At 32.3% G+C, this 20,849-nt stretch overlaps 1 protein-coding gene across 2 annotated transcripts in view; it reads right to left on the bottom strand.

Moving 5' to 3' along the window:
* Positions 1-20,723, bottom strand: part of LOC148608971 (nuclear pore membrane glycoprotein 210-like) — a 56,505-nt gene extending 35,782 nt beyond the window's left edge. For both annotated transcript variants that reach the window (XM_088541378.1, XM_088541379.1), the window contains exons 1-16: positions 20,491-20,723; positions 16,730-16,866; positions 14,504-14,635; positions 12,357-12,453; positions 11,588-11,738; positions 10,442-10,571; positions 7,796-7,924; positions 6,145-6,213; positions 5,754-5,860; positions 4,422-4,562; positions 3,702-3,842; positions 2,750-2,902; positions 2,205-2,310; positions 1,833-1,916; positions 1,071-1,213; positions 440-551 (exon numbers count right to left, since the gene is read on the bottom strand). In XM_088541378.1, the coding sequence (XP_088397504.1) occupies positions 440-551; positions 1,071-1,213; positions 1,833-1,916; positions 2,205-2,310; positions 2,750-2,902; positions 3,702-3,842; positions 4,422-4,562; positions 5,754-5,860; positions 6,145-6,213; positions 7,796-7,924; positions 10,442-10,571; positions 11,588-11,738; positions 12,357-12,453; positions 14,504-14,635; positions 16,730-16,866; positions 20,491-20,708 (2,050 nt within the window). In that variant the 5' untranslated portion in view covers positions 20,709-20,723. The remainder of the gene's footprint in view (positions 1-439; positions 552-1,070; positions 1,214-1,832; positions 1,917-2,204; positions 2,311-2,749; positions 2,903-3,701; positions 3,843-4,421; positions 4,563-5,753; positions 5,861-6,144; positions 6,214-7,795; positions 7,925-10,441; positions 10,572-11,587; positions 11,739-12,356; positions 12,454-14,503; positions 14,636-16,729; positions 16,867-20,490) is intronic.
* Between the last annotated feature and the right edge of the window lie 126 nt (positions 20,724-20,849).

Raw genomic sequence — 20,849 nt, 5'->3', positions numbered from 1 at the left:
ACTCTTAAAAATTGTCTTACAGTTAACATAAGCATAACATAGAAACTTAAAAAGTTAAAAAAAAAAATATAACTGACGAATAGTGCATAATATCAATTACTTAAAGGTGTATAATGTTTTACACCAGTTCCCGCTCTGTTATTTACTAACAATGTTAGATTACCCACTTAAAAGACTTGTTGGAATTTTTTGTGTTAAAAAGATGACTAAACCCACATAAAATTATTTCACAAAATAATAATAAAGAATGATACATAATATCAATTATTTAAATTTGTTTGAGTGTTTTAAAATATACAGATATTCTTAGACGTAGTATATATATCATGCTGGATCTAATTAAGATAACTTACTTATCTGGAAGTATTTAGATGTATCCAGTACCCATGGCTGAGGACCTCAACTATATATAATACTGGATCTAATTGTGATAACTTACTTATCTGGAAGTATTTCGATGTGTCCAGTACCCATGGCTGAGGTCCTCCATTAAATATAACTTCTTTCAATGATCCTACAGTTACAACTGCTTCTTTCACAGGGTTTATTGGCTGTACAGTGAAGAAAACAGCATTGTAACCTTTTTTAAATAAGACAAATAGTGAAAAAGTGGTAAGTACCCAAAACCTTTCATGCAATTTCACAACATGAAAATGATTTTTTATAGACTTTTGTGCCATAGCTGCTTTGAAAACAACATCCACTGTTATAATACATGTAAGTAATCCTAATTCTTTTAATATTCATAGAATGGTAAGGCAAGAAGTCTCTCATACTCTGACATGCAAATAAAAAAACACAGGATATCTTTCACTTGTGTGTTGAATGGACCAATTCAGAAATTAAACTTCTGTCCTCGTAAATAAAGTTGCCTTGTCACAGCGTCCTAGTAAAATATACTTTGATCAATGAGGAACGTCAGAAACAATTGCAATCCCAGAATGCAATACAGTTTCTGAATCAGTACATTTAACTTTGTAAGCAGATTCAAGATATAATGGTAGAACCTGGTTTATATAAATGCAGTTTGATGATGCAACTTCATTGTATAACCCTATTTTATTACTTACAACCAAAGGATCATATGCAGCAATGGTTACAGAAGATTCTAATTTTATATTGTCATGACTATAAGAAGCTTTGACTTCAGTATGACCTTTCTGCATAGCCTTGACCTTCACAACTCGGCACCCTTCATCTGGTAATTCACAGCCTGTCAAAAAAAGAAACAAAAACTAAAACCTAAAATGTTCAAGTGTAAGATGAAGAGTTACCACTGTCTCACAGCTCATATGTCTGAAGGGGAAAGGGAATTTCAAAACAGACATGCATATAGTTAGGCTTTCCATTGTTTCATTTTGGTTAATGAAACCAAGAAGACAAAGAGGAATTTCTTTTAAATTTTTATTTCTACAATTACAAGTGATACTGTGTTTGCAAACAAGACACAAAAGTCGCCAAAACCAACATTAGATGATCTCAGTCACCACCGCTCCGCTGAATTAAGAATGCAATGTTTACCCAATCAATTTTCATTGAAATCCAACAATGTTGAAATTTTACAGATTCTGACAGCCTTTGTTTTGGCAACTTAGTAATAAAGGGGCTTTTTACAAAGTTAATTACTACTGTTTTGATTTCACTTCTATTTATAAAACGTTGATTTCCAAATACAACATAGTTACAAAATAGTTAAGCATCATATTTTAATCTATGGACCATGTGACAAGACTTACAAGCTATATTTCTAGTTTCACATTTTGTCCCAGTGAAAATTTCTGTCTGACAAACTTTTGTTATTCTGTGTATTACATGCCATTTTTAGGTATTACCTTCAATAAAACTGAAGACTGCCTTGTCTGTAAAAGTGATGTTAAGCCTCATCTTCCTACAGTCATTAAAGGTTACCTTCTCTCCTAAATAAGATAAATAACAAATTGAAAGTAACAAAACAATGGCTGTTTAGAATGAACCGTTAACTTTGATGAATTTCAAACGATCTTAAACAACTGATGTTTCCTATGTTATGTATAATATTAATGGTAGAATAGTTATAGATCTTTCATTTTAACAAATTCTGTATACTCTCAGAGGTGTTAACCCCTCCATACCGGTGTCCATATCCAATAGCATATTGTGTCTTTAATCCAAAATGGGCTATGTTTGCAGCTACAACGAACTTGATAATGAGTACAGTGACATACCTTCTAGAAGTCCAAACACAGCAAGAGGTATATGTAAATCTGTTCCTACCATGGCCTCCACATGGTTAGGAATAAAAAGTAAGTCAGATGGAGGTAAGATGTGAACCTAAAACAATGAAGTATTCAATCACATGAAGGATAGATAGCAGTCATTTATCCAATGTTACCTGTGTAAAATTTGTTCAATAATTCAAACAGTGAGATAAATTTGGTAATTTCACTGTCAGATTTTCTCCCACCACACTTGTTTATTGTAGGCATTCTTCAGTACTCAAGTCCATATTTTGGTTATTCACTCTTTCTAGTTAATTACCCTATTAGCAAAGCAAGGTAACAGTGGTAAACATGATTCGCTGTGTATAGGACAGTAATTTCCTTGGTTACTTACAAAAGCTAGGATTTCAATCCAAATCCAATATGCTTTATGAAAGGAATGATTTTAAATATCATTTACAGAAAAATTAACATCATATTTTTAATAAAATGATCAATAGCTATTTTATAATTACCAATTCTCTGGTTAGAATGAACTTAAGGACACTGACCTCTGATGAACCCTTGTGTGCCTGGTTTCTGGTGTCTGCTGCTGTGATAATGGCCTGTCCTAGATTTCCTGTAGTTATCTCTCCTCTGACATTGACAGAGGTCACATGAAGTTTACTGGATGACCATATATATTCAACACTACCTCCAGTTGCCTGGTAATGATAACATGAATATTTATTTACAACAAAAACTGCATAATAATAACAATAAAACAATAATTATCAGTTATTGCAAAATTTCAAAATTTATACAGGAGTCTACATTGATTGATTTATTATTGTTTAACATCCTATGGAAGATGTTTCATGTATTTCAATAATAGAATGATTACCAATCAAACAAAGCCTACATTGTACAAGCTGAGCTAGATCTTTACTGCGTTAACTTACAGTCATCATTGATCCATTATGAAACTAAAAAAAAAAAACATTAACAGAACAAAAAAAAAAACCTCTTCTTTCAATTTTAATTTCTTAACATCAACTATACATGTACTGAAAACATGTTAATTTTCATATTTTTCAAAGACCATACTACAGTGTTGGTTATAGTGCAGTTAAGTGTACAGAAAAACCTGCAGTGGTGAATCAAATACAGGTTTTCAGTACACTATGGAAGATTTTCTGTTTTGCACCTTCAACTGTATCATAACCTAATTATTACTACCAAAAAGAATCAGTTACCCAAAAATACAATTCACAGGCTATTATAAGTGATCAATGCATTTTTGTTTGACCTAATTTTTGAGTGTCCAAATGAAAATCATATGGATCTTTTTAACTGCAATATCAAACTTCTGATTGTACATTACATGAAAAGTAAAAAAGATCACATTATACAGTTTATAACAGCATATGGAAATTTGCAATATATAATTGCTATTTTTGTATTCATCACAGCTTTTTGTTGATTGAAAATACAGTTGTACAAAAATATATTTAAGGTACATACCTTCAGCTGATATCTATGGTTTGTTTCTTTTACTGGATCCCATGGGAAGTATAATATTGGAGGGTGCACTTGAATAGGTTCATAGATCTCAACATCCTGTGACTGTTTGATTACTGGATTGATATGATATTTTGAACCATCCTGAAAACAATTAGATTTAAACTTTGCATCTTTTTAATTCATTTAATTCACATTCTTTCTTGATAAACATGCAGTATTCTATGATTTATGGACAGAGGAAACCTTTAAATGAAATTTACTTCCAAACTATCACTATCTGCTTCCCAAGAAAAAAATCCTTTGAAATTTGAGTTTTCTACTTGCAAAAGTTAAAGAGGGACAGAATAAATAACTTTCCATCACTATGATTTAACCTGGTGACTGGAAATCAGAAATCCTAAGACACTGATACACATCTAAATATGTTACTCTAGGCAGTTGTTACTACATGTATTCAATTTTCAAAAGCATGATATTTTTTACCATTCCTACTACTGTTACCTTGGAATAAGCATCATAACACAAACTTTGTTACCAGTACACCCAGTCAGATTTAGCATTCTTTGTTAAGATTATGAATATAAAAGGACACTTTTTGCTGGGATGTAATAAACTGCACAAGGATCCCCTATCATTGCAATCATTGCACAAAGGGACATGTTTCAGTCACTGCTTATCATTACTTGTAGGATAAAACAATTTATATCTGTTTATAATTACCTTTCTTATGATAGTTGTGAGAGCCCCATCTATCATGGGAAATCCTTTCTGTATGGTCTTTACTGTATGATAAGTTCCATTCTTTGTGGAAGAGAGTACCTCAAAATATTCCTTTGGAAAGGCTGCCTCAATAATGATGTTCTACAAAAAAAAACTCAAAGCCTTAATAATACAGCAAATTTATTTCTGCAAAAAAGTGAAATACAACATCTTTCATGAAAAAACTGTATTTTTTTACCTATAACTTGAATTGCCGTATTTTTACTTAAGTTGAAGAAAAAAAAACTTAATTAGTTGAATTTGCCAGATAAGTCGAGGGTCAGACATGCATCTTAGGTCATTGATGTTTACATACCATTGGACTCAGCTGAAGTTTTCCAAATCATATTATTCAAGAGAAGTAAATTTAAATGATATTGTTAAGTTTACTAGTGTATGGTAAGTTTTCAATGTCAAAGCTTGTAGATGGAGAGATGCTTCAAAATTGTTATAACAGGCAAAATTATTCCACATAATTTTCACCTGAATTGAGCAAATAAACTAAGTGACAGAGTTCACATGAAATTCCGGTGAATGGAGCCTTCACGTGAAATTCACACGAAATGTTCACATGAAATTCATGTTTAGTGAATTTCACATGAAAATCATGTTAATTTCACATGAATTTCATGTGAAGCTCAATTAACAAGAATTTCACATGAAAAATATTTGCCTGTATATAGCAATGCATCAATTCTTGTTTTACCCCAGAGTCTGTTCATTACAGACATCTTTTTTCACAAATTCAATAAGATGAAGTGCTCATATAATTTCTCATTCAGGTGAGTTCTGATTTTAAATCTTTTTACCGCTCAGGAGAGTAAAAATTGGATTAAGAAATATGTTTCCAAATATGGTAGAAACTTCTGAAAATACTGCATGTCAGAAAACAGGTTTTGGAAATGTTATTACCACTTAACTATCTGAGATTTAAGCTTTGAGACAATTTGGGCACATATTTAGAATCCATACATAAAAAATGTTTATTAACAACTAACAACAACGACCATTTTCTCCTCAAGAGGGGAAGGCCTGCGATTTTATTTTTATATTTACAATATTTTATTTTTATTCTATAAAATTTTCAGCAGCAGCCAGAGTTAAAATATTTATTCAAAAATCTAAATTGTTTAAAAGTAATCAGGGGAATTTTGAATCTTAATATTTTTTTTTTCTGTCCATGGCCAAGTAAAAAAAAATTTTAGCTCAAATTTGGAATAACTTTTTTTCAAAAAAAAAATCCTAGCCCCACCCTGTTTCCCTCATTATAAATATGGTTGGTACCTAACTTACATCAGAAAGGTATATTTTGTGACTGTCTTTATCATATACTTCTATCAGAATCTCGTATTCTCTCCCTGTCTCCAGCACCCACTTTCTATGGGGCAGTACCACAAATGCTGAAAAATAAAAACAAAAATATCTATCAATGCTGTCAAATGAAAATTTGGTTTATTTTTCCAATTTGTTGCAAAATAATGCTTAGAATTCTACTTAAACAATTACCATCCTCTGAACTGTAAATAAATAAATAACTGTTAAGGTTTTGCTGTTGGTAAAATAGTAACAGGTTGTAATTAACATTTAAATAAAAACTTCCAGGATTTTACACTTATTTTGATATTCGTAAAGACTATAAAGTAACTTTTCCTAGGCTAATTACAGAATATGATAATAAGCTTACCTAAATAACTAGCTTGAACAACATAAAACATAGCTGATGGCTTAGACATTGTATCATGCTGGATGATGTCTGAAAATAAAAAATCCATTCAAAATTTGAATGTTTCAAAGCACATAGTTGTTATCTTATACTTTGTTATACAACAGCTAAACAAGACCTATAAATGGTTTGGACCTGCACCACTGTCATATATGTCTGCATATAAATACCTTCAGTATATATATATAAACACTAAGTAAAAAATCTATAGCATGGGTTACAAATTTATGAGATACTAAAAATAGCATTTACTGCTGATAAATGGTTCACATGCTAAAAATGTAGTAATAATTCATTGAATTTCTCTGTAATAGATTGTGCAAAGTTTGAATAATATCAATTTAATACTTTTTGAGTTACAGATTACACAAAGTAGATACCCCCTATTATGCATGACAGTTCGAGTTGAACGGATAGTAAACCTGCTTTTTCTGTTGATGACACAGGTAAAAACTTCATATGTAGAAAAGGATGGTATAAAAATGTTATAAAAGCTGATCTCATTTTCAACTGAGCTAAATTCATCTAAAGATTTAACATTAAAACCTTATAAACTTAATAAATTAAAAAAAAACTGAGTAGAAAGTAAAAGTAAAGTGATTATATGTCAATCTAGTTCTTGATTTATTTTTTATCTGAAATTTCTACTGTTTAAAACTAAGGACCATTTACATTTTGTTATTAGTTGGCTATCTTGGAGTACATCAGTATAATACATACTTATTTTCTATTTTGAGTTATTACATAACTTACTATAGTGTAGAAATAATTGTCATATTTTTATCATCATTTGTATGCATAAGATTTTTTTTGATGATTGTAGTCTTTATTCTATGGACAACCATTTCCTAAGCTTAGAAATGAGTGTTGTGGAATGGGTGTTGTGGAATGGGAGTATGGGAGTTGTGGATCTAAACTCGTAACTTAAAGGTGTAATATGACAAGACTTAAAAGTCCTATTTACATCAATAAATAAACAGCTGTGCTTTCAGTACATGATACACCTGTTGCCCTTTTAACTTTTTCTTATGCTTTTAATGAATTTATATGATTAACTAGAAATACTGTGAATACTCCCCCCCCCCAAAAAAAATAGTAAATAAAAAATGCAAAAAAAATTTGCCTCTATCAAGGCTACCTCAATTTTAACTTAGTTTGTTGTCTTGATTTTTCACCCATACATTTCTATCTTGTTTAAAACATGCTTTTCTGACAAGGTTACCAAGTACCTTTTATATTTATTAGTTGATCATTATAACAAATGCTCTGTATTAACAATTTTTCAACGAATAAAATTTCCATGGCCGTTGCCGGCTTTTTATAAAGAGTAAAACTTCATTTTGACATTTATACAAATCGGAAGGGAGCTAACTTCAATAGATATGAACAATTCACCAAAGTTTCATTAAAGTTGGTGAAAGCGTTTTTGAGTTATTGTCTGAAGTGTGGACGACGGACAGACGAACAACGGTATACCATAATATGTCCCATCTTTGATGGGTGTATAAAAAGTACCCATCCAAAAATCACCAAATAAAGATGACTTTATTTTCCTTTATATATGATCTGTTCTAACATTGAATTGTAAACCCATTCCACAGAAATTACTTACTTTTGTCCATCAATACTATTTCTGTAGTTCCAAGTTCTAAAGCTGTAGAAGTAGATGAGGCAGAATCAAGTGTACAGATCATGTCTTCTACTACATCCAAGTAAAACTGCTGGGATGGCATACTTATTGCTGAGGAAATAGATTCAAATGAAAACAAACTAATAAAACAAGACTTATTTCACATTGTACTATCAACTTCATTCCTGATTTAAATATTGGTCAGAAAATGTTCTATATTTCCATTCAAGTAGCAACTTCATGCATTAGAGAATCAACACGAGGTTCCCAGGAACCCGAATTGCTCAGCTAGTTAAATTTTTGCCTTTCAATTACTCTAACAAGGACTTGGGCCTCTCTGACCACTTCTGGGTCAAATGGCCATCCCTATGTAGTACCAAAAACACAATGAACCTAGCTATATGCATTGTAAGTGCATTTTTTGTGTGTATTCTGATCAAAAGTAGTCAAAATAAAGCTGAGAATTTGTACTTAAAATCTAATTGTAATTTACTATGAAAGTGTATGAATATTGTTTACATGTGTGAGTAATTTGCCTCCATGGTGTCAGTTAACAGAAAAGGTAAAACTGTGGATTTTCAGTATTATTTATTCAAGTAAATTTTGTGAAGAAGTTCTATAATCATCGTACCATTGGCATAATGATTTTGAAAGCCTTATTTTCCAAGCTTTGCAATGGTATGCAACTTCAAGATGTCATTTGTCCTGGGAATTCACAAAGAAACTTTGAAAATTACTTGTTAACATCAAGGGTCCGGAAACAGTAAAAAATGCTGGTCATTGACTGACAAATTTCGCAAATGACCGACGACCATTTTCCAATATCGGACATAAGAAAACTGTCAACCCTTTTAAATTACAGTCTGCATGGTTTTAATAGTGTATAAACATCCTCTCTACCGGTCTCATAATTGTTTATTGGAAATTAATTGACAGATGTATGACAATTTTGTCTAATGTGCAGCCACCTGGGGTTGAGATTTACCTGTAACTGATTAGTTAATTAGCATAATTACATGTGTAGCCCCATTGCGTATACGAATTAATTGACGTGACTCAGAGAATTTTCATGCATTTATGACTTGATTTATTCAGAAAAAAATTTGTAAGTCCATCCTTTACATTTTTCTGCCGTTCTTTCAGAGGTAACGGAACACATGGTGCTGAAACTATGCATCAGTTGTAGTTTTTAATTATACATTTACCGATTGAATCATTTTAAAACAGAAATCAACAGCTCATTTAAATCAATATAAAAATGTATTTGTGATTTTCTTTCTCTGACAAGTAATCCACATTTTTTCACCGCTTGGAAGTTTTTGGCTGTTTGCCAATGTGATGAAAAAGTCAGAGAGATACAATGTTTTGTTTACATGTCAGAACATCCACATGTGTTTGAAACCAAACTCGTTCACTCGTTCAGATATTTTGTAAAAGACAATGTATGTGGTGAAATAACACAAATTCCAATATTTATCATAAAATTACTACACAAAAAAGTTTATTTTGATCTGAGCATGTAAAATGACATAAATATCTGCTGAAGTTTGATAAAACGACTGGCATAGGCTGTCAAAATTTCCGGACCCTTGTTTAACATGTAAAGTAATGGAAATGTTAGAAGTGGTTAGTGAGACCTTGTCCAACAATTTTGACTCCTTGAAGACTTTGGTAGGACTTAACATAAGGATCATTTCATCAATTGAAAATTTCATTCTATCTATTATAGTTTTCAAAACACTGACTGAAAACTGCCAAAAAAGTAATTTTTTGCCTTTCAAGGACAATAACTCTTACATGGATTCGTTTGACAACTTTGATTCCTGGAGACTTTTGTAGGCCTTATAATAAGGACCATTTCAGCAATTGGAAGATGTTGCTTAAACCTAATGGTTTTGGAGATATATGCAAAAATCTGCTATCTGACCCCTATGTTCTATTTTTAGAAACAGCTGCCACGTTTTTTAACCGATCAAAAATCAAAACGATCATTTCGTTAAGTATACTCTACAAAACAAAAATTACAACTTTCATTGAATTCTGTACAGTAGTTTTTGAGAAGGAGATTTTTGAAAGTAATAACATCAAAAACAGCAAAAAACGTCCAACAAGGGCAATAACTCCAACATGGGTCAACAGATTTTGACCAAAATTTGACCACAGACTGATCTGATCATGCTGAATACTTTTACACATATCAGAATTTGGTTAAACCTAACGGTTTTGGAGATATATGCAAAAATCTGCTGTCTGACCCTTATGTTATATTTTTAGAAATGGTGGCCATGTTTTTTAACCAATCAAAAATCCAAACTGTCATTTTGTGCAAGATACTTTAAGGAACAGTCATTATAAGTTGCATGTAAATCTATTCAGTAGTTTTAGAGGAGAAGATGTTTGAAGAAATTATTGATGACGATGACGGATGCCAAATGATGGCAATAGCTCACATGGCCTACGGCCAGATGAGTTAAAAATGTATTTGTTTGGATGTCAGGTGATGATAAATAAAACACTGGCATGCTGTATTAGTCTGGGATTTCTTACATAAATAGCAAAAATTTATCTTTGGTGAAGTTCATCAACATAAAAATGTATTTTGTTAACATAAGAAAAGCTTTCAGATACCTATTATAGAAGTAGCCTTGACCAGCTCCACTGTGTACCTGACTGTACCATACTGGAGGACGTAAGCTTCTGATGGTCTTATTATCAGGTTAGCTACAACCATCATCTTCACAATGGAAGGCTGTACATCCTATAACACAAAAAAAGACATTAATGGAACATTGCGTGTAACCCTACCATATAATTGTGAAAAAAGTTAATGTTCATAAAACTCTAAAACTGCATTTTAGATTTTGCTGAAAATTGAACTTAAACCTTAGTTTCAAAGTTCTAAACAACTGTTTCAAGTATTTAAAAAATTCATAAATGTGTTCCCAAGTTATCATCTGGAAACTATCAGGAGAGTATCATATAATACCTTGTCACTTTGTCCAGGAATACAAGTCTCCCATAGCTGCTTTTGTAATATAAGAGGAAATTAATTTGATGATTTTCTCCTAAAGACTTATATTTCTCTGATAAAGCATTGGCATTTCTATCATATCCAAATTCTTTCTACTATTGAAAATAAACTACTGGTAGTGTTAGACTAAGAACTGTTTGTTTCTGTTGTTTACAGCCAATAAACCCATGTAGCATTAACAGAAATACATGACTAAAACTATAAAACTTTATTTACTAAAGCCCAGTTCACAGTGTGATTTGTCTTGTACCACAAATGTTCTGTGTATACATTTTATATGTCATTGTGAGTTTTTGTAGAATTTAGAACAGTGCTCTTCTTCCAACAACTTGCAGAAGGTAACCTTTGGAACTAACAAATCAAGTTTTAACACTCCAGTTCATATTTAGATAAAAACAAAAAAATAAAATATAGCATACGACAAATTGGAGCAGGTATGACTCATGATAAATCGTACTGCATATACTGAACTTAAAATTTCTTTGTCCTTGGTCTAATTGTAAAATGCTTGTTGGTGACAAAATAATACTCATAACTGTTCATTTAACAAATATTTTGGTAGTATAGAATATAATTCAAAATATAGACAATTTTAAGTTCTATATCTAATACAGGTTTTACAAGCTTGATAAGAAATGCCAATATGTTATCACTACATGAAAAAATAAAGAAGGAAGTAAAACATTTTCAATTTTTCCTAGATAAAAAGGGCAATAGAATTAACAAAATGATTATTTATATACCTTATAGACGGGATCCTTCATTTTGGCTTTAACTTTAGCACTACCAGTTCTGATACCCTCTGCCAATATCATGTCTCCTTGCAGTCCTCGTTCTTCAAGATGGCGAATGTGGTTCGGCATTGTATATTCTGACTCAGAGAATCTTAAGATTCTGTTGATATAAAAAGAAGTCTCAGGTATATATTTTAAAACTCTTTTTAACAATAAATAAAAAAAACATTGTTTTCTGATGACACCACTGATGATGCAATGAAATCATACTCATGGATTTCTCTGCACTTTTTTGGCTAATTTGATTTGAAAGACTTTTAACAAAAAGGTAAGGGGTTCTGATAGGAATATCTGGAGGCCTTACAGCTTGACAAAATAGCCTAAAACTTTGTTCAATAGCAATATTTTATGGATTTAGCAGGTTGCTAACCCTACCATTTAATACTGAACCAGTCTCCGCAAACCTGTTTTCAGAAGACACTTTGGCAATTAATATTTCCACTAAGTTTGTACTGTTTTAGACTTCATTTGAAAAATCAGAACATTGATCAGCTAAATCCCATGTAGTATAGGGTTTAAAGGAAGTTGATATCAGACGGTAATCAAAATTCCTTACAATGTATGCCCATCACTATGAAGCTACATACCTTATCCAAACGGAAGTGGTGTGAATGGGATTCAAATGGTCAATGTGACTCAATCAAAGTGCATATTAGAATATAACAGTTGTACATACAAAACACAGTATTACTTACTTCAATACAACATGTATACAAACCTGAGTATATTGTATGCATCCACAGCCTCACTGGTGTCAGCATCTGATAGCAGACTCCATTCAAACTCCAGACCTCCCAGACTTGAAAACACATTACCTACAAAAGAACAAATACATGAAAGAAGTACTTTTTTTTGGGGGGGGCAGACATTTACCCTGGAAACAACAAAAATGCCAAAATAGAACTAAATTAACTAAAATAGTTTCTGCATGTAAAAGTAATTTATTGTTATACAGTGGATTCCGCTTATTTGCATAGCCTATTTGCCAGTAAAAATTATGCAAATAACCGGGCTATTCTTATAACCGAAATTACAATTTCACCAGAAATGTGAGTTCAGGTAAGACGACGATACTGTGGATCAACCAGGGATATCACTTTTCAACATTTCTGATTTGGTATTTAATTGATATAGACCTTCTCATTGTATTGTTCTTTTATCAATGAAAAAAAACATATATTGTGTTTGTCTTGTTTATTGACCTTCTTTACGTTGTGTGCATTTATAAGTAAAACCATGTGTTTCTCATCTATAAATATTCAAGTAATTTTCTGACCTTTCTATTAAAGAAAATCCCATATTTCATATTTCCAGTTTCTTTGAAATTTCTGTCTGTGACAGTTTCTGGTCAAGCAGTTTTATAACTTCATACTTGTCAACAAGTGTGAGATCGTTACGCTTTCGCTTAGACATTGTACTGAATGAATGATGACTTTTAATTCTCAGTTGATATTTATATATTTATGCCTAGTAACCTAAGCTCACTAAAAACTGTTCAGCTCATTAAAGAAAATTAAATTTACATTGATAATCATTTGTAGTTGGAAGAATTTAAAAAGGGACAAAAAATACTCCAAGCTGAACCCCAAGCCGCATTATGAGTGTCAGAAGTCAATGTTCACCTAGGTGCTTGTTTATTTTTATATAATTAGGAATCATTTAAATTGCCTTTTATGTCCATTATGTTTTTAATCCATTATTAACACCTCCTGATTGATGATAATCTAGTTTTTACAACAATGAATATGATTGACATATTTATGACCTGAAGGCTTAAAATAGAATTTGGGAAAACTTGTCTTTACCTGGATGAGCATCAATACACAAGCTGATAATGTAAATATGAAAACACTTCTTTCATTCATACTTAATTTAAAAAATAATTATGACTGGCCATGACATGTTGACAAAAAAATAGCTGTATTAGCAAAAAGAAACATATTTTATTATTTACCTGATTAACTTGTACTAATTTGTAAATAAAACACTGCCATTTCCGGTTCAAACAATCCGATTACAAGGTAACATTTTACTTATCACCGGCAAAATTCTCTATGCAATAAACCAAAATGCTCCTGCAAGGCCTATGCAAATAAGCGATTTTTTCCCTAATAGAATAATAGGAAATGGTTTTGTGCAGGAGAAAATTATGCTAATAACCGAAATATGCAATAAAGCGATATGCGATTAAGTGGAGTCAACTGTAATTTAAGGAAGTAAAACATGATATCCTTATTGACTCAAAAAAATAAAAAAACAGGGAAGATAATATGTCTTTCTCCATTTCGTTAGGTGAAATTCAGATGGACAAAATGACTGGTGAATCAAATATACCATCCACTCATTGTTTTAGGGTATAATTAACCTCATACAAAAATTCATCTAATCCACTAATTTTACTCAAGTTATTGCATAAAGAAAAAAAACATTCAAGAAATTGATAAATGAAAGCTGTACGCAAAACAAATATTCAAATTCGATGGAAAGACAGCCATATTTATTCTCTCATCATCAATATCATAGGGAAAACGTGTTGACGGACAGACAGACAGCCATATTTACACTATCTCATGATCAACATCACTGGGGAAAATGTGTTGACAGATGGATAGACAGCCATATTTACTTTATCTCATGATCAACACTTCGCTGTGGAAAACATATTGACGGATGGCCAGACAGTCATATTTATTCTATCTCATCATCAATATCACAGGGAAAAATGTGTTGAGGGATGGATAAACAGCCATATTTACTTTATCCCATCATCAACATCACAGGTGAGAACATGCTGAAACATGGACACGACTTCAACCATAATATATTAATGACAGGCATATAGAAAAAAAATAAGAATTATTTTACCAGCATCATCATAACCCTGGATGTTAAGTTCTTCAGGTGAATCTTCAAGGTAAAGAGCTCGAGTTGTAGTCTGGATCTCAATCTTGGTAATAGCCTTTACTATCACAATACATTTTAGCTTCTCACCAGTTACTGAAACCAAAAAACATATGTTAGTTTGGCAATAAATACACTGTAATAAAGCAACATTTAACAAGGATGCTGTTATTTAAATGTTTAAACTACATGTATATACATGTAGTCTGTAGTAAAAATCAAACCTGACAGTGAAACTTTGAAAAAATCTTGTAGTTTTCAATAATATGAAACAGTTAAATGCTAGGTGAGGATTTTTTTAGTCTATAATGAAGTTGAACTACAAAACAGAGTTTGTGTTCTGTCCTGATCGATATGTGCAAAGACATAGATTCCAACTCCTTTTTGAAACAATCAGTAAAACAATTTGAGTTGTCAGTAATCTGGCACTTTAGTCAGTAATAATTTTTCCTACCCATGATGATGTCTAGAACTAGGCATACTCATGATGATGTCTAGAACTAGGCATACCCATGATGATGTCTAGAATGTCTAGAACTAGGCATACCCATGATGACGTCTAGAACTAGGCATACCCATGATGACGTCTAGAACTAGGCATACCCATGATGACGTCTAGAACTAGGCATACCCATGATGACGTCTAGAACTAGGCATACCCATGATGATGTCTAGAACTAGGCATACCCATGATGATGTCTAGAATGTCTAGAACTAGGCATACCCATGATGATGTCTAGAATGTCTAGAACTAGGCATACCCATGATGATGTCTAAAACTAGGCATACCAATGATGATGTCTAGAATGTCTAGAACTAGGCATACCCATGATGACGTCTAGAACTAGGCATACCCATGATGATGTCTAGAACTAGGCATACCCATGATGATGTCTAGAACTAGGTATACCCATGATGATGTCTAGAACTAGGCATACCCATGATATATAGCATGTCATTATTCAACAGAATTAAATCATAAGATCATGATAAATGCCGTTTACAGTGCCACACAATTTATGTCATGGTCCATGGATTGTCAATGTAAAGTTACTTCACTATTTTGAAAATATTGAATTCAAGTTAGGATGTTTTTATATACAGGGAAATTTTCATGTACTGGGTATGTTTGATTAAAGCGCGAAATTTAAACACACAACACATTAACTTGCTGTTTTTCCTCACAATGAACAAAAAAAAGCCTACACCAAAACTTTCCAAATATACAGTACTAATTGCTTGAAATGGGGGAATCTCTCAAGTTTACAGTTTTCAATAAAAAAGATAAGTTTTATAATAATGACTACCATATTCTTCCATGTATACGACACACTTTCTTCTCACTTTTCCTTTCTTCCAGAAGGAGAGATGTGCAGTATACAACAAAACAATGAGTTTCTAGATTTTTTTCTGGAGACATAATTTTCGTCAAATCAGAACCTAAGTGGTCAACAAACGACAACATCACACCTTTTTGCATTTTTGAGAACAGTTTTAAGTGAAATAAACAAATAAGGTTTTACTGCTATTTCGTAGTGGTTTTATCCATTGATGCCACGTTCTTGCATTTCATAGTTTGTATGAAATCCATGACTAGCTTCCTATTTTTCTCTCAAAACAGGCAGTCCTAATTATAACTTCTTCACCTGTGTGTGGCGTAATGTCAAAAACACAATAATGGGAGTGCCAACCTGTCCTCCTGCCCATTGTCATTTAATTATTAAATAACAAAAGATAAATTTCAAAGGTGAAAACAATTGTCACTGATCCTTTAATCTGCTTGATGAACTGTTTCCAGATGTCAAATATCAATACACAAGCTTGGAAAATTAAAACACCTTTACCATAAATGGTCGGACTTGACACCATTGTATAAGTGAAATACCTGATTTGCATACAACTGTTAATGTACACATTTCAGCTGACTTGTTAAATGGATCCAATACATCAATGTATTTAAATCAATAAATGGCTTGAAAAGATACATTTATTAAAAAGATTAATAATGAAAGGATATGCATTTCATGGAATTTACCAGAATCCTTTCATCTTAACGTGGTCTTCTGCTGGTGAATTTTCCATCCAACTGGTGCAAGTTTTACAAAGAAACTGACTTTTTTTGTTGATCTTTTTTTTTGCCAAGGAAGAGGTGCATGCAATACACAGAAGAATACATTACACAAGGCAAACCTTTATTTTCCACCATTATGATAGCCTGCTTTTTATGTGGTGACTTTGATGCTACAGAAACTATAGCTGAGAAGGCACATTCCCCATCAGTTTTGTTCACTAGAGTCAGGGAGGCTGTTTCTGGCATGTTGGTACTCCTAAAAATAAAAAGCAACTGGATTAAAAATGATCTTATAACTCAGTGAAGTGTATACTATTACTCCCATAATCTTTCTAAATTGTGCAGAGTGAGCCTTTAACATGTAATTTCAATATCATATTATAGTGTTTCTGCATACATTACATGTACTTGAGTACACATGTAATTTAAGGAAGTAAAACATGATATCCTTATTGACTCAAAAAAATAAAAAAACAGGGAAGATAATATGTCTTTCTCCATTTCGTCAGGTGAAATTCAGATGAACAAATGATATAACTACAAAAAACTGTAAGCAAATATGATAGGAACACCAAAGAAATACAAACTTAAAAATACAAAAATATAAAATGAATAAATAAAACAACACAATTAAGTTCTGACTTCTTTGGTCTTCATTTCTACCCAACCAATATTGGGGCATACAATAAAGGACAATTATACAGAAAGGAATGTCCAAACTGTACAAAATCTTTTTTCTTTTGCACCCAACAAGGAGTTATCATTAGTCACATAAGACAGGTTTGACTGTATAATTATTATTATCGTTATTATTATGAGTTATTATTAAGTGTAAGTGTTCGTAAGAATCAGGCAAAATGGGAAAAATCAGATTGATTGATTGATTGTTGGGGTTTAATGTCCGAGCAGCAACATTTCAGCTATATTCAGACGATGAACATGAAATGATGATGATGAAATGAAAAGAGGATGGGACACAAGGATAATAGGGTCAGTCAGTTTTCCTTTCATCTGTGGCAACATCCCTTCATCACCTGTGTATGGAGTGTTCATATCACAATTCATATGTTATGCCAGAGCTAGCCGAAACTATGCAGACTTCTTGTATCATGCTAGATTTCTAACAAATAGGCTTCTGGAACAGGGTTATGTTGCTACAAGATTGAAGTCATCACTACAGAAGTTTTATGGTCGTCATCATGAACTTGTGGATCATTAGGTGTATCCATCAGCACCATGAAAACTGATTTATTCAACGGGTCATAGTTTTCCTTTCCTCGTTTGTCTACCCCGGACTTGACTTTTTATAAGCAACTCGGCGGGTGTTTCTAGAAAAGCAGAGGACGCTTACCCTACCGGTGCACCTGGTCCATGCTCCCAGTTTATAGTGGAGTCCGAGTTGCTCATTTACTTTTGTTACTTTGTATGTATGATTTTAGTTACTTTACGTTCTTTGTTGTTTATGTCTGTTTTCCATGTCTGGTCTTTGTCCCTGGATTAAATTCTTTTGATTACCACTATAACCTTGGTTCCCTTGATTACTCTTTCGATGACTGATCCAATGCAAGCTTTTGAAGGCCTTATAATAAGGATTTAGCAATTAAAAGAATATGATTATACCTAAAGTTTGGAGATATATAAGAAAAACTTCTGACTGACCCCTTTATTATATTTTTAGTTACAGTGGTAATGTTTTTCGACGGATTAAAAATCTGCATGTCAGATCTATACTGAATACCCTAAGAAATATTTAATCCGAATTTGGTTCTAATTGGTCCTTTAGTTTCAGAAAGGAAGACTTTTCAGACTTTTAGAACATTCAAATAGAAATGACCAAGTGACTCATTAAATGAACAAGTTGTAAATTGTTTATTATTGGTTTTGTGTCTTCTTCCCTGCAAACATAGAAATAAATATCAGATAACAAAATTGCATTTATTATATTTTACGATTGGGACTGGACAAAACATTGTTCTGGCTAAGGGCACAGAAGTTGAAAAAGTCCAGGGCTTGGGTCTTCCCAAAAAAATTTCAATCCCTGCTTTCAAAAGAATTAACATTAAAAATAGGGGAAACAGGTCGAAAAAAAGGCAATAACTCCAACATGGCTTAAAATAGAAATTTGACCAGAGATAGATTTCATCATGCTTAACACTTTTACCCTATCAGAATCGGCTTTTACTTTAAGTTTTAGAAGATAAACATGAAAAACTTCTGTCTTGCCACTTTATCTTTAGTAACAAAAGCCATATTTTTCTCCTGATCAAATATCCCCACAGCAGTTCAATGCAGCATACCCTTAGGAACATTCATGCCAAATTTGGTTCCAATTAATCAAGTAGAGTCAGAGGAGAAGATTTTATAAAGAAAAACATTGAAAAGAGCAAAAAAATGTAAAAAAAAAGGTAAATAACTCCAATATAGCTGATTAGAGTAAAAAGAAAACTTGACCACAGTTTGGCTAAACCAAACAGTTTTGGTAATATATTCAAAAAATTTCTGACCGACCACTTTGTTCTATTTTTAGAAAGGCAGCAATGTTTTTCAATAGATCAAAGATCCCCATTTCAGTTCAATGCAGAATACCCTAAAAATCATTCATACCAATTTTGGTTCTGATTGGTCAAGTAGTTTCAGAGGAGAAAAGTTTTGAAACGATATTGATAACAATGACGGACAAGGACGATCGATGCCAAGTGATGGCAATAGCTCACATGGCCCATTTTAATGTATAACTATTACTTAACATCAACAGATACTAATTACATATGTACTTTCACTCCTTTTAATAAATAATCATTATTATCACGACATCAGGAATATAGGACAGCTCAGCTCACTGACAAGTCATCCTAAGACCACTGGGACCAAGGCAACACCAAAGTTATAATAAATAATGAATCTATCTATAAGGTTCCTCTGGCTTAGAACACCATCCTCTTGCAGGTAATACCTGCCTTTGTTACCAGCCAAAAAAGACATACCTGATGTGTCAGCCCATAAACATCTTGAGTCATGACCACTCTGCCTATAGTCCAGACTACTTAGCCCATGAATAAAATTTTCTGAAACTTGTTCTAATTCATGAATTGGTAGAATCATTGAATGAATAGTATCTGAAAACATATTCAAAAATAACTCTGCCAATAGTTTTAGTGATGAAATAGTTACCTTAGAATGTCACAGATGATCACTGTTAATTTACTTATGCCATAAGTGCATCATCAATGAAATGAAATGCAAAGAATTACAAACTCGATTATACTCTCCCGAATTTATCAACTAGGTTTAATAAGCTTAAGGCCAGAAAAATCATCAATATCCAATTAATGCACGTAAAATTGGGAGCTTAAAAATAGCATCATGGCAGCTTCATTATCGTATTCTTGGTAAATGCAATTGATAAGCACACCAGTTTAGGAAACATTAGCCAGCTTTGATGATTAATTCAAATCGAATCTTAGATTTCTCCAAGATGTTTACAAAAATGATGCAATCAGCTCATCAATACCAGAATTTTGACCAAAAGATATTTCGTACAACAACCCACAGTTCCTTTCCAAAGCCGGACATTTCGGCCAATATATGTTTCAGACCATGAACCGTATATCATAGCAAATTTTACCATTTCCAAAAGTTAATAATAACAGGGCTGACAAAAATTATCGAAGGTCTAAGGTGTTTGAATTCATATGTTTCTTCTATAGCAATTTCACCATCCTCAGGTTAGTCAATATAAAATGTAACTAATAACGAAAAAAATTCTAATTACACCATTTATTTTTTTACAAAACTCTTAAAAACTGTATCAATTTGAACATTCTCATTACGGGCCGAGTTGTCACGATCCGAGATATCCGGACACCATCATATTAATTACCATGTAAAACAACTGGTATCAGCAAATCTGGATTCCTCTCGAGTGAGGTTGACCTGAAGAGTATAATTCACAATAGCTGAACTGTGGTAAGGAAGAAGTATTTTGGGATCACTTAGTCGAGCAGCTTCGTTGGAGACGATGCACAAGAAAAATACCAAATTAACTAATGCAAATATATTGAAAATTGCCGCCATCCCCTGGTTACTGGAAGCTGCCATCTTTGTACATAATCTCCATATAAAAATTGTAATAAATGTCATTGATTGATGTCAGGGAAAAGTAACGACAAAGTTCTAGATTTTTTTGTTATTGTATAGCAGTAAATTGTTTATTGATACTAATTAAAATATATAAGAAAA

Source organism: Perna viridis, chromosome 8 (genome assembly GCF_037379345.1).
Source record: "Perna viridis isolate PV_CMFRI_1.1 ecotype Kerala chromosome 8, ASM3737934v1, whole genome shotgun sequence".
Classification (NCBI taxonomy): domain Eukaryota; kingdom Metazoa; phylum Mollusca; class Bivalvia; order Mytilida; family Mytilidae; genus Perna; species Perna viridis.
Note: the sequence above shows the minus strand (reverse complement) of the source record. Positions and strands in the feature narration are given on the sequence as shown.